Source organism: Buceros rhinoceros, unplaced genomic scaffold (assembly GCF_000710305.1).
Source record: "Buceros rhinoceros silvestris isolate BGI_N320 unplaced genomic scaffold, ASM71030v1 scaffold10672, whole genome shotgun sequence".
NCBI lineage: Eukaryota > Metazoa > Chordata > Aves > Bucerotiformes > Bucerotidae > Buceros > Buceros rhinoceros.
Window position 1 is genome coordinate 49023 of NW_010398317.1, and position 15039 is coordinate 64061.

At 39.2% G+C, this 15039-nt stretch overlaps 1 protein-coding gene across 1 annotated transcript in view; it reads right to left on the bottom strand.

Annotated features, from left to right (window-relative positions):
• Positions 1 to 15039, bottom strand: part of LOC104488955 (low-density lipoprotein receptor-related protein 1B-like) — a gene marked incomplete at both ends in the record, with an annotated part of 87071 nt that overhangs the window by 48742 nt on the left and 23290 nt on the right. Inside the window, one exon of the mRNA XM_010131063.1 lies at positions 9729 to 9891. Coding sequence (XP_010129365.1) covers positions 9729 to 9891 — 163 coding nt within the window. The remainder of the gene's footprint in view (positions 1 to 9728; positions 9892 to 15039) is intronic.

Sequence of the window (15039 nt, forward strand, 5' to 3'; positions counted from 1 at the left end):
TCCCTACATCTATTAGTCTTTTCTAATTAAAACAATTTTTATTTTCTGTCCTTCCTTTAACATGGAGAATAATAAACCACCTTTCTGTTTAACTAGCTTTTTATAGAAAATAGTTACAGATTTTCTCAACCGTCCCCCTTCCACATTAGACTGCCACAGCTCCTGCAAGTTTTTTGCACAGCCATGGGGTTTTTTACATCTTTTATTTCTTATTATTATCTCCAGACTTCCTCTGGCTTTTCTATGTCTTCCACCAAAACGGAGTCACGTTTCAGCTGAGCTCCAGCAAGGCATGTTCACACTGCTGAGCATAACAATGAGGGCACCGACATGCGAGAAACCCCAGGAAAACAAAATTTGGAGAAAACAACATGAAAAACTAACTATCCGTGGAGCAGCCCCAGGAGAGCTGCAGTTTCTGTCAGCGTGATATCATCGCGCTGCTGATGAATTAACTGGAGGGACTTCATCATATTTGCAAATTTGGGTGGTTCTGGTTAATCCAGAAGAAGAGTAATACCAATATTTTTATACTTCAAAGCTTACATATATACAGTAGTGAGGTATTGTCAGTGAGGAAGGCATGAAAATAGCTTATTAGAAACCCTGTGGGTTACACAATTTTGTACTGCTACAAATACAAAGACGTGTAAACAAATGTCTGCTCATCACTAGAAAAAAAAAGATTTGGGGGAACTTTATAACATCACATAGTATCTTTGTTACACGTGAACTTTTTGGATTAATTTCATTTTGTTCATTTTATAGAAAAACCTTTTCACTCCCTCACTCTCGATACATACACTCTCTCTCTCTAAGCTCACCATAACGCAAGTACAATTTAAAAAGAGACGAGCCCTAAACAGTTATTTCTTAAGGTATTTTTCTGTGCTCCCGCTCATGCAATGCTTTGTATTTTATCAGAATCTGTCTTCGACACAAATGACCTTACAGAAGCTGCTTAGATAATAAGACAATCAGGTAATAAGAAAAAATAAAAGGAGAACTCAGATGGACAGGAACATAATGTACATGCATTACAGAGTCTTAAACTCCCATTTATATTCTTGATCAGAAACAAAGTGGCCTCAATTCTCTCTAGCTTAATTGCTTTCGGCTTGAAGAAAATCATTGATAGGGTGATTTAAATCATGTAGCTTTTGCTTGGACATTTCAGTTATTTAAAAAAAAAAAAAAAAGTAAAGTACTTCAGGAGTTCCATGCTAGGCAGAATAACGTGCCCATTTCCCAACTCCTTTACAACTTACAAATTCTAACTCTTGGATTCAGTACGTTCAGTAAAGGGTGAGTGTGTTGATCAGAAGCTGAATTAGCTAAGGACTGCAGGACAGGGGTCTGAGGACAGGGCCCAAGAGTAACTATTACTGCACAGAGAGACTTTAAAACCAAAAAGGGAGGACATGTGGTGTGTCAGCTGTGAATTGCCCCCAGCAAACTCACAGAGTTTCATTAGCGTTGCTGCTGTTCCTGTGTTCAGCCTGCTTGGTCGAGACAGTTCGAATGGTTTGTTCCCAAAACCACCAGAAAAAGCAGATTTGGGTAATGACAGTGTTGTAATAATTACAGATGACAGCTGAGTTCTTCAGGTGAGTTCAGGAGAACCTGAGCTCAGGGAGGGAGGCGTGATGCTGCATTCAAGGTCCTCTGCAGGCAACTTTTGATAAGTGAAAAAATATTTTTCTTTTTTTTTTTTTTACAAACCACAGCTATTGTGATTTCACTGGTGGTTTTTGATTCCCACTGAATCTTTTTATCTTTTTGGAAATTATTGAAAATACTCGAACATTGCCCCTACAAGTAGCAACACAGTTATGAAATTCATTACCAGGCACGTGTTGCATAAGAAAAGAGCTTACTTAAGTTCACGCTGCAACGGATGTTTCATCAGTATTACACTAGTGAGCCTTTTACTCTCCAGACAGTAGTACTGGTAATTAGCCAATGTCATCGCTCACAACATCAGGAAGCTGTTCCAGTAACGCTGCCAATGTTCACTTTGCCAACTCTTCCACAAAGTTGTATTATCACTGGAAAAAATACATTCTTCATCACAGAGATTATCACTGCTATTAGTATCTGGTTTTTACTTTGAATGGAACTTGTTTTGGTACCGAGTACAGTATATAGGACAGACTGGATATTAATGGTTGTCATCAATTATTAACTTCAGTAATATTTGGTTAATAAAAAGTCACGCACAACAGCAAATGCGCTCACGTAATTACTTGAAAACACGCAAGTGCCAAACCTGCTCAAACTTATTCTATATGTATTGTCTCGATTAGAGTAGTCACTTCGATCCAAATCTCCAGCCTGATGTTGTTAATGACTTCCCTTTTAATGCAGCTATGTGATGTGCTTGATATTTTGATTTCTTCAGTTTCGTCAGTGACTGAATACTTTTCAGCTGTATTAACTGACTTTTCATACAAACTTCTATCCTTGTATGTCCATAAAAATTGGTTTTGAAGAAGAAAAGGTTTATTGAAGAAGAAAACCATTACTTGTTCTATTTTCTGGTTGCACATCATGAGGACTCGTACCACGTTATCTTAGGAAACAAAGCAGATGAAGTCCCCACTAGTTCCTTGTAGTTAGTGCGAGCAGCAGCAACAGCAGCAAGGTTTCCTGGTGAGCAGCTCTCTCCTGCTGCGCAAGAAACAGCGTTTCAAAGGAGGTTAGGTCCAGGGGGAAACGTAAAGGTGACAGAGTTTTATGCCTCAGTTTAGTTAGAAGCAATTAAAATTAAAAGACAGAAGAGCACAGAACTGGGAGCAGCTTTCTGAACACCGGAGATCAAACAAAATAAAATCTTTTTTCCTAAATGTTTAGCAAGCATTCGAGCTAAACAGATAACAACAAAGGTAAATGTAATTTTAAAAGACTTTTTTTTCTTGGCCTGTTGTAGTATCTTTCATCCTCTCAGTTGTTCTGGCTCCACTATTACACCATTTCCAACTGTTCACAGCCTGAAAGAGGTTGTGGAGACGCAGGATGAGCAACAAAATCTGAATTCTTAATGAAAACTTTCATATTATGATTAATTATTACAAACTTTGGGGTTTTTTGGGTTTTTTATGAAGATGATTCTTTTTCAGGTCACCTTCAAAACTTTTAGACGTTATTAGGTCTTATATGTATCTTACAGTTCTTTGAAACTGCTTGTAACAAGAAAAGGAACCGAGCTCTTTTAATAATGGCATGTTATTAAAATACTAAAGATTTTGCTGTTTAAAAGTGAGCTATAATGACTATAACACTCCTCTTTGATCAGCAGAAAATTGTGACTAATCTGAGAGGGAAAAAAAAAAAAGTAAAGTTTTAAGACTCAGAAATCTCTCCCAAGCCTTGTGGCTGCTATAAAAGCTCAGAGACAAGGGAGTAAAAAGAGAATAAAAAAGGCAGCAGACAGTAAGTGTCGATGTTTTATTTTTATCCTGAAAGACTCCCCTGTCCAAATAACAATGAAACAAATAAAGAAAAATATATACTGGTTTGACCTCCCGTGCTTTTTGAATTCCTGCCCTCTTCCTCCCCTGTAAGAAACTTGATCTCCTCACTGATAACAAATTCCTTGACTTTCTCTCCCTTTTCCTTGTTCAAGAAATCACTCAAAATCCAATTGCCTTTTATTGCGCTGTCAGGGCATTCTGCCAGGTCAGGCCAAAGAGTTGTCCCTTTCTCCTTGCCTACCCAACAACCCCTCAGGCATCACAACCTCTCCGGCTCCTGCCTAAAGAACAGGCGTGTAGCAAAAGGCCATGGCCCTCCACCAGTCAGGCGAAACAGGAGAAATTATTATAATCAAGGAAATTGCAATAAAAAGATTTAAAAAAACCAAACCAAACCAAAAACCTAGGCATTTAAAATAAAGGTACTTTTAATACCCTCACTAAGGTCCAAAACCTTGACGTGCAAAGCCCAGTCTGCGGCTACACGTCAAAGTCCCGGCAGTGCCCCCCAGCCCCTGCAGGTGACAACTCTCCTCCTCGCCCGGTCCCCGCACGGCACCCACTCTCTCACCCTCTGAATGGGGAGGGGGATCTGCAGGGAAGCCAAAACGCCTCCTGGTGCTGGTGCAGCCCGGCACCCTACTTTACTCTGCACGTGTGCTTTATATCCTTTTATCTTATATTACGCTTAACTCAAGGGACACGGAACATAAATGCAAACTCTACTCATTTATAATTGTGTATTTATAATACGTGGGATTTTTTTTGAAAGATATAGGTACAGAAAAGAAGAAAAATGAAATTTCAGTAAAGTTGTTTCACAAAGGTCCCTCTCCGCCTCCTCATCAGCTGACTCGCTCTTTTCTGGCTATCACAGATTTTGCAACACAGGATTTCAGGGTTGGCCTCAGGCTCTCTCTAGTCAGATGCTCCATCAAAGACTTTACCCAAGTAAAAGTTTCTCTCAGCTTTTTTCTAAGATCCCACCACACAGGACAACTCTTATTGGCTTACAAGTCTTCCCACGCTGCCAAGCAGGTTGAATTGTCAGCCCAAAACTCTTTCTATTTATATCTTCACAGGGAAGAAAAAAAAAAAAGAAAAAAGAAACTCTCTTTGACCTCCTAAGGGTTGTTTTCTATCCTCTGGCATTGCTTTTCCGTACCCCAGGAAACTTTTGATTTACATTTCCATCTGTCCCATAAATGCAAACAAGCCAGGAGAATAAGAGTAAGGATACGCACAACTGCAGCTAATCGCTCTGGACAATAACAGGGTTCACATGACCAACCTCCAGCTTCTTCCTCTCATACCTACCAGAATTATTTCAGAAGTAAATTTTATTAGGAAAAAAAAAAACTTAAAGGGCAGAAACAACTATTTCTTGTAATTTTCTAGATCTTCTCTCAAATACGGTGTTTTAAAGATGATGCTCAACTCTGTCCTTACACAGAAAGCTGCATTTCAAAATGTTGTCTTACCTCTTGCTTTGTCCAATTTCCCAAAATTTTAGACTGAGGCAAATTCCCCTACTGTGTTTCAAAAGTATAATTATGCATTTTTAATTATTAGTAGTACTTTTGTACCATGGCTTTGATTCTAGCCACCGAAAAGTCTGTGCGCAGAATCCTTAGAATTGAAGAGGAAGTTAATGGAATAATATTTTTTTATATTTTTTCCTCAGAACAAATTTCTGAGATGAGGAAGGGGAAAATTTAAGCTATTAACTCTTTCCTTGTTTTCCTCGCTCAACTTTGTGGATCATAAAAGTATCAACGGATGGCTATTATGGACTTAAAATGCCACAGAATAAAGGGGGTTTCACTGCTGTGCGGTTGTGTTTGTTTTTCTTGAATTATTAACATTACCAAGACATGGCACATAGCACCACAACACATTAATAGATGGTATTCTTCTAACATCATCATATCACAATCTCTTCCTGCATGCATTTACTAATGTTGTGTGAAAGAAACAAGCAGAGCTTGTGGGAGTTATTTTATTTCTACAAAATAGCAGAAGGAAAAGCCGATTAAAAGATTTATTCAAATATTTACATGGCACACACTGTCGCAGTATTAAAGGGTGAGCTCGCTCCCTTTACAAATCTCTTCAGCAGTAAGTCTTTTCTCCCTATTGTTACTACTACTACAGCCTTTAAGTGGTAACTGCAAGTTTCAATGACTTGAGCCTGTAATTGGGAATCCTCCACAATTATTCTGTCCCTCCTCCTCCTCTCCCCTTCCAGCACGCCTTGCCTGTACAGTGATTCATGCAGGAAGAGTCTAACCCAGTTCCTCGCTCCCAGTTCTTCTCTACCCTCTATTCCGCGCTGCCTCCCACACGCCAGCTTTGCTCTGCACATCCTCTTTGTAATCTTGCCCTAAACCCTTTCTCCACACCTCCGTGTGTTTGGAACAGCCTCCTAAGTGGGTGCTAGATTAATACCCTCTGCATTTCAAATGCTCTCCTTAACATTCATCTTTTTCCCTAAGCCTGTGAAGCATAGTAGAAAATCACAATCAGAATCCCAAACAGCATCAGAGCCGTTGTTACAAGCTGCACATATCTGTGCAGGAGCAGCCCTGAGACAACAGCCCTGCCTGCTCTTCCTGCCTTTCCCCGTTTCCTGTCATTCCCAGTAGGAATGGAAAATGGGTCTGAGGAGAAATTAAGCCACCGATATCGATGTTACTCCATATACAGGAGATGTCTAAGCAGTATGACCAGGACTGAACTTTTCAAGTGTTGGAGGGAACTGCAGCGTCTCCCTAATTTAATGCATTTTTTCTTTGTAAAATGCTGTTTTACAATCTCTGTTGCCACTGTGGTGCAGTGGAAGGCAACAATTTACCTTGAACACTGCAGGTAATTAAATACACACATTTACAATATAAATATGTAGATGTACACAGTTAGCAGTGCATTCTACAATATTAATTCCTAATGTTCCTGAGTGCATCCAAGGATCAGATAACTTAAACAACATGCATTTTATCTCTGTATTAAATGCAAGGGGGTGCAGTGACATTAAAAAATTAAAATGCTTTGTCTATAGACATTTAGCTGGTTTGCGGCAGAGCTGGGGGAGAATCTAAATGTGATCTATTCTCTTGTGAGTTTTAACTGTATTACCCTCCCTGTCATACATGTCCTGTGATCAGTCTAATGAATGTGCACGCTGATGGCCAAACCAGTGGAGTCCTTTAAAAGGTCGCTCCCTACGAGTACAGCAAACCTATGCTGAAGACATTAGCTCGAGTAAAATCGTTCTAACTCCGCTCATATCTGTTTCATGTGAGCACCATCATCAATTTCACACCAGTTTCAAGGACCAGTAGAAGTAATAGCCTCTGTGTCTTGACCACTGAAGAAATGAAGTCCTACATTACAATTTATCAGACCTACGAACTGCAGACATAGGAAGCCAAACATCTTACTTCAAAGGCGTTTGATAGATAATGCATTATTGCAAAACAATTTATTCTCCCTCGCTGTTCCTGATGGGCGCTTTTTTTCCTACTAGCACTGTTCTAGCTTTTTCTTCAATATGTTTCAGTGACAAGTCTGGACTCTGAAGTTCTGTGACCAGAGGAGACACAGCCGTTGCCTCCCTAACACAGGTCCAATACTTAGACTGTGCTACTCCTAACTGAAAATTAGTTGACATAACAGATGAGTATTAGTACTGCAAAAGCTTTAACTGGGTAAATTATTTGTTCATTGGTTGGAGGGGATAGAATTTTTCAGCTGGGCATCTGTTAGAGTCTGAAATAACCAGAAAATGAAACACAATTGCGATGGATAAAAATACTGAAATCCTAAAGCAAAGGAACATGCCTCGATTAGAGAAATAAACTCGCTTCTTTAAGAGCCTTCTGAATAGCAGAATCTTTCATTTCTCAATTTAAATTCTAGTTTTTGAAGAATAACAAAAGTTCCTTCATTCATTGTCTGTCATGAAATAAGCTTAGCAGCTCAAGTTCCATTGTAAGATCGTAGAAGAATATATAAAATCATCACTACTAAACATCTAACAAAACTTGCATGCACAAAGACGCAAAATTAATCACACTCAAAACATATTCTTGAGTGCAGTGAGGGGAACCATTTGGAACTACGAAATTTCCCACTGGTGCTTTTGATGTTTTTTTGATGAATGCAGAGTTTCTGGTTCGTGAAGCAACTAAATGCGTAACAGCACAGACCTGAACGTGTAAGAACAGCAGGGCTTGACCCTGTGCTACCACAGGAAGTTTATCACAGACACTAAGGCTTGTGATCAAGCTCTGAATTCCTCAGCACAGGAAATGGTCTTTGTGCCCTTCAGCTTGTAGGAGAACGCTGGGGCCAATGAACGTGCCATGATAGCAATACATGTTAGAGGAGCAAATACCTTATAATCACATTTAATACCTTAATATGCAATTCTTGCTGGAGATAAAACCTCCCAGAACAGCCTGAGCTTCACATTTAAATACAAAAAAATAGCCCCAAAATGTGATTTATAATCATAGGCTTACAGTGCATAAACATAACTGCCTTAAAAAGCTACTGCACACCCCATTTTATGCAACTCGCTCATTCGGAGCCCATCCTCCATTGGAACAAAACATTTTTAGAGTAGCCAGAATGCCTCTGATTATCGGTTTGCATTCTGTACCAAAACCCTGTCAGAAACAAGCAGAACTATATATCAGCTGGGCTTATCAGTTAAAATCTATGTTAGATATCCGATTGACAGAACAACATACGTCAGATAATTAGCCAAACTGCCAATAAAAACAGTAAAGAAATAACCGCAATAACGTGCAAGACATGTATTCTGAGAAAATCTTCCGCCCCGTGTTTCCATCCCGAAATACACTGGTGTTGCTTTATGAAGAATTACACCCTGAAATGCCGTAATCACTGCTGGTTCTTCCCACGGGCCAGCACTTACATCTGCACTAAACCAGACACTATTACTCTTGCATATGGCACCGAAAAGGCAACTACCTGAATCAAAACAGCTCGTAGCTAGCAGATGACAAACGAAGGAAAAACAGTCCCTCTTTTTCCATTCCACTCCTCCTCATAGACAATGGCTTGGACCCGATTCTTACATCCCTGACAGACAGGATTAGCTAATGACAAGCTAATAAATCCGGTGAAGAATATACAAGCAAACACAGAGAAAAAAGGCTGTTGTTGGCCAATTTGAAAGCTTCTGATCCGATCAGAACTTGCAGAAAATCAATTTATACATGAATTTGTATTTTTCCTTAAAAACAGCTCTGCAGTGAGATCGAGTCAAGCTTACCATCTGCTGCAGACAGAACCCCAGCTATGTTCAAGAATTGCATTATAAAACTTCTTTGTAAACTTTACGCGCAAGCTGTTCTTGTCAGAATTAAAGTCACTGTGATAATGCATCTTAATACTCAATCAGGCTTTAAATAAAGAGTGACAAAAGTCCACATATGGATGACAAGCTGTTCTACAGTAAATATTTTTGTATTTATTGAGAAGGGGCTTATGGTGGTTTAGGACAAATTCCACCAGGCAGTTCAGTCTAAACTACGTACACACTAATAAAATCAAGACAAAATCAGTGTTTTAAAATCCTCCCAAAAAATTAGTTTTTAAATGAACTTGATCCTATCCCTGTTCCTATCTAGTTATACTTTCACTTCATCATTCAGTTGAAAACATTTCCCAGCTAGTGGCTGTTATAGAATGGAAGACTTTTAGTACTCTGTATTTTAAGCAAAGCTTTATTCTCAAGTGTTGCTGAATGTGTCTATGAAAGAGAAAAAGCAAATACAATGTAATTTTACCATTATAACTGACCCTCTAAAATAAAGTAAAAATTCTTCCACTTCTTCATGTAACTGAACTTGTTAAAGCCTTTTCTAGTATTCCTGCAACTGAGGGGACACTGTATATAAAAACCCTCAAAAGTTCCTTTTCCCCATACTCTAGTTAGAAACACAACTTGCAGAAAAACAGGCAAAAGAAAATCTTATGACAGTAGGGATAAAAGGCTTTTTTTTTCTTTCCATTTTCAACTCCATGTTCCAATTAATATAGTTAACTGCTTGCTGCAAGTTCATTACGTGTGACTGGTTTGTTACAGCAGCTACTACGCAAGTAACTCAATACGGTAAGGAAAAAACAGTTTCTAAAACACCTGAATGAAGCAGACCCAGTGTACGCGGTCACAGACAAGCACATGTCACATAAAATAAACCCCAGTTAGGTAAATAACCTTACCCTGATGCTGGATCAACAGCTATGGCCTTCGGGTTGGTAAGATCCAGCTCGATGAGGGTAATGCACACTGACCCGTTCTGGTTGCAGACAAAGATCCGGTCACTGACGTGGTCCACAAAGTAAAAATTCCCAGTGATCCAGTCGATTGCTACTTGCTGTACATCTGCCAAAAATAAAGGAGAGGGGAAAAGCTCAGAAGTGCAGTTATAATACAAGTAACTGAACTGCGGGCTGCTTCACCACGCAGATGCTCCGCTCGGTTAAAGAGCTCAAGCTGGTTTTATGTGTATTAAATGGAATATAATGAGGAGTCCAATTCTCAACTCACAAATATTGGAGAGAATTTTTTTCTTTTTAAGTACAAAAATCTGTCTGCAACATTCGTTCATAGTTCTTTTAGACATTTTAAAGTTCATCAGCATGAATTTTCTGATGGAATATTCAGAAGCACCATCACTGAATGATCTGACAGGGGTCAGATTTCTGATTCAACTGCCACAATAAGCAGCATTAAATTAACGGTCTGAGTGATACTTATATGGAGACTTTTCTTAACAGTGAGCGCCAGGACATTACGGTAGCTTCAAAACTACCTCACACAAAGGGTTTAAAACACTCAGCTCTTTTTCGTGGTGGATGATTCTGGAACCGCTTTTTGTAAATGTCTTCTAAATCCTTCATTTTCCTTGTAAGTCAGCCCACCTGTCCACACACAGTCTTACTGCTACAGTAAGCAAAATTGCAAAGAAGAATGAAGAACATCACATTACCTGTTTTATTTAACTAACATTTCTTTACTTCTTATTTGTGTTGACAGTAATGTACTGATACCACCTTGTAAGATAGGATTAGTTATTCTTCAGTTAAAAGTAACTCAATTACTATAACAATATTTCCATTTAAATGTTTAATGATAAATATTAATGATTTTTTTAATTTTAAAATATATATACTCATTACATATATGGTTTCAAAATACTGCTAACTTCAGTTGGAATCCTTTCACGATGAAAGAAGCCAGATATGATAAAATACCGCTTCATATGGCAGGTCTGGTTTGTTTTTTTTTTTTTTTGCATACAGTTTTCTGTTTTTTTGTCATCCTTCAGAAGTTGAACTTTTCAGGGTTTTTTCTGCACTCCAACAAGAACCTGTTGCTACTATCGCATACACGCTGCATTGGAGAATAGAAAGTAAACTTGATTCAGAAAAAAAATTGCAGTCATTAAGATTTTGACAATAACTGAGGGCTTTTGACTTATGCCTTTACTAAATACTTAGACACAGAGACTCACGCGCTGTCCTTCCAAGTAACATAAACAAGATTTACTCAATAAAACACCCGGACTAGCTGCCAGTTGTATTCCATCTGAGACATCCCATTACACAGTTCACTGCTGCCTCTTCCATCTCAGATTTCTCCCCTTCCGCTATTCATTTTCCCTCTAATTCAAAGTGAGTTTTACACCTCTTCCCTTCTGATAGCTCCTATTACAAAGATATGCTGAGACGGAGTAAGGAAATGCTCCATTTAGCCCAGGGTCCAACCTCCAGAGGAGGCCAATGTCAGGTGTACTATGAGACGTACGTGAGCACTAATATAGTCTAGACAACAGGGAGGAAAAGGGTTTTTTTCCTAGTCCAAACAAAATACAGGGCATGCTTTTAATAGTATCAGAAAGAACTCTGTCGCTGTGGAAATCAGTAACAGTTTAAGCATTTTCACTCTGTCTGCTTTCCATTTCCAGAAGTTGGATTCATGGAATTAAAGATTTATGGCTCGCTGACTCAACGAGACTTTTGAAAACTGAAGATAGGATTCCATGCAATAGAAGCATTTCTGAAAATATTATTTACAGAGGATGAAAGTTGCAAAAAGGATTTATTTTTAAATATTTCTAGAAATAAGACTAGTAACTAAATTCCCGCGATGAGAGTTCTGGACTATATTGCTGTACACTGGGAGTGGATGAAAAGGAACAAGCAGAAGCAGCAGCTCGCTGGAGGAGGGTACCATTTTCTTCTTGTCCTGTGGGAAAGGTGCCTGTTTTCAGATAAATGTGATATATACCTGAAAGGCACACAGATGTGACACACAGATTATTAGATGTGTTAACACGACAATACTCACATTTATAACATGCCAGTTCTATCCTTCCCTTAGTTATTCATTAACATCTCATAAGAAACGGTACTAAACAGCTTTTTTTTTTAAATATATATATGGAAAACAAGGACAATTTGCTGAAGGTCGCATTAGGGATAACCATTTGCAACAAGTAGTTTAAAGTGAGGATGATCAACTATCCAGGCAAGTGAGTCATCCAGAAGCAATTTCACACCATGACCTTTGTGCCAAAGACTTCAAGAAGCATCCGTAGCCCTTAACGCCTATTTACCTGATCTCCCTCCCCCAGCAGCTTGTCCTTGGGAAGGGCATGGAGGTACCAGGGCACAGGCTGGGACTTGGGCTCATTCCATTACCGCATTCCTTGCCAAGCTCTTCTCTACAAAACATGCTACGCTTAAAGACTTAACCACAGAGTGTCCAGCAAAAGCGACACAGTAATTTACATTTTTCCTCAGGATTCTACTGCACGAAATGGGGGAGAGATCTCCCACCATGCAGAGAACACTTCTCTGAGGAACAGACCTTCTGGGGTAGTATGTCACTGTAATCTAGTGATTAACCTGGACGTTCAAGGCACAGTAACATTTGCGTTGAACAGCTACGAACACGTTAGATGTTGTAGATAGCGGTGATCCGGTCTGGGTTTCGCCTTCTTCCTACAGTGTCCTCTGCAGTGAATCGGACACATCCAGTGTCCCACGAGAGAAGGAGTTTATAAAGAAATGTCCAAGCCCTCTCCACCAAAAAAATTATATGCTATTTCCATATTTATTCTCTATATGAAAAATCCACTTTGCTAGCAGATAACACTTGGTGAATCAACTTTTAATCTCTGTGGTTTTGCTGGCAGCTGCACACTAAGCTGCTTTGAATGGGTCTCCAGCTATCGCACAAGCTGAATGCACTGTACGCCACAGAGATAAGGTTTTGGTGGCACTGGGGACTGTTAAAATACATAAAACTTCTTGCACTTGAGAAGTTACTGAATTCATTTCATGCCTATTTCTGGATTCATATATTAAAACCCAATATGTAAAGATGTCTACTCACATCTTCAAAGTAATTAATCTTTTTTTCTTTCATTCACACAGTTTCAGAAGTCTCTAAAAAGAAATGTCTCCCCCAGAAAACACACACTTATTCTGAGCGATCTTGTATATATTTTTGATGGTTTCTCCTATTTTAATAACAGTTTCCTTGGAGCATTTCTGCCAAATGTGATCATCCTTCTTTTATTACTTTCTAAAAAACTAGGATTTCCTCTTAAGGACTTCATAAAGGAGAGTTAAGATATCATATAGCCTAAATTCCACCCTAGTTAATGACATTATATAGACCATGTACACTAGAAAAATTGTGGCTAGAAGTATACTTTTTCTATTTTTTTCAACACATAAATATTATTATACCTTTAGAGAAAACAGCAATTTTATATGAGGGTGGCTAAATCTTCAAAGGGTACTGGAAATACATGTCTTATGGCTGAAATGTAGTTTATGAAAACCAGAGCCATATCGAATGACTGTCTTCTTTCACTTTAACCCTAAAACACACACTTTGTGCTGTGTGCAGTGCCACATTTACTTCAATTTCAAACAAGACTTCACTGAAGAGATGGAAAAGCAGCATTACATTCTTGAATTTATATGATTGTTGAATCGAGGACTCAGCACACGTAGTGCCTATTAAAATCGATATTATGTTAACAGATTTCAGTTCTTCCAGATGTTGAAGAAAGACTAGAAACAGAAAAATAAATGAGCTTTCTCCATTTATACACTTCGGTAAAAGCATCCCATGTTTTTAGTGTGAGAAATGATCCAAGCAAACTACGTGGTGGAACTCACAGGAGTTGTAGTAATTTTTAAAATCTTCTGAGTGAACCGGGGAGTGATTTTGGATGAACTATAATTAAAATTAAAAATGCTCACTACACTCTCCGTATGCATCTGGTTAATAATGAAAGAGAGAGACAACCCCTCTCCATTTTAAAGGAAAAAAGCTTCTACAGCCCGATCCACTTAAAGTTTTCCTTGCTCTGAACATAGGCACAATGAGGACTGCTAAAAGAAATCTGCTCAAGACTCAAGGTGCAACAATTTAATTGACAGTTACTATGGGAGATTAGAACTGTGATTTGTTTTCTCTCTTTGGGCATGGTTTTGGACCTTTCTGTCTATATCTAATCTTTACCTATTTCTGTCTGTATCTATACTGAACTATTCAGTCTTGATTTCTTGCTTGCATTTTCCCAAAATTAAGGTATACATTTGAAAATGCATAAAAAATAGTCTTTATTTTTGTCACAAAATGTGTTTATTTTTTTTTCTTTTGCAAAGTTGCTCTTAAAGGAAGAATTATTTTGATTTACCCCAAACCCCTAAAAATAAAGGTACTAATCTTACTTCCATAACCCACCTACATCTCTTCTGAATGAATGTAGCATCCAAACTTCCACATAGGAATTTCACGCTCTATTCTGGGCTTTGCTTGGGAGCGATGAGAGAAGGGGAAGTGGTTTAAAAACTGGTGGTTGTAACTTCAAGAAAAGAGCCTGGGTGGGCAGGTACCACCCATGAACGCAGACTCGAAACCCGGTTGTGGGAGGGAAACGTTTGCAACTCCTACAGCACATACACACATCGGGTGGGTTTTTTTACAGGACTCTCTGCAGAGAGCAGCTGAGTGTTGTCACAGGTAGCCAGGTCTGCCAAGCGTCACTTGTTTAATTTATTCTGTTACACAAGCAGGGTAGTTCTGAGGATTGTGCAACGATTGTCTCGATGGTTGGCCGTATGCTAGGGGAATAAACACCTCAGAGAAGCAGGAGACGATCGTTGTAATAAAACTTTCAAGAGCTTAACACGTCTGTACTGAGCTGAGCATCCTCACACATGGAAGGTGTCAGCGTGGTCCCCAAGGGTACTGCTATACAGCAGTGCAAGGGTGGTACTGCTCGAGTGCCTCGTGCCAGGGAGGGCCACCTTCTGGTCCCCCTTCCCTCAAAGGCCAGGACAACACATCTGCAGATCTCCTAGGCACCTTCAGACCCGCTTACTCTACAATCTGTTACGCCAGTAACTGTTTGCCTCCGGGGCTTGCTTTCACCAGGCAGCCTGGAGCAAGAAAGAGTTTGCTTCACTGGGTATGGACTAAGGACACATCTCCTGCTTCCTGCTG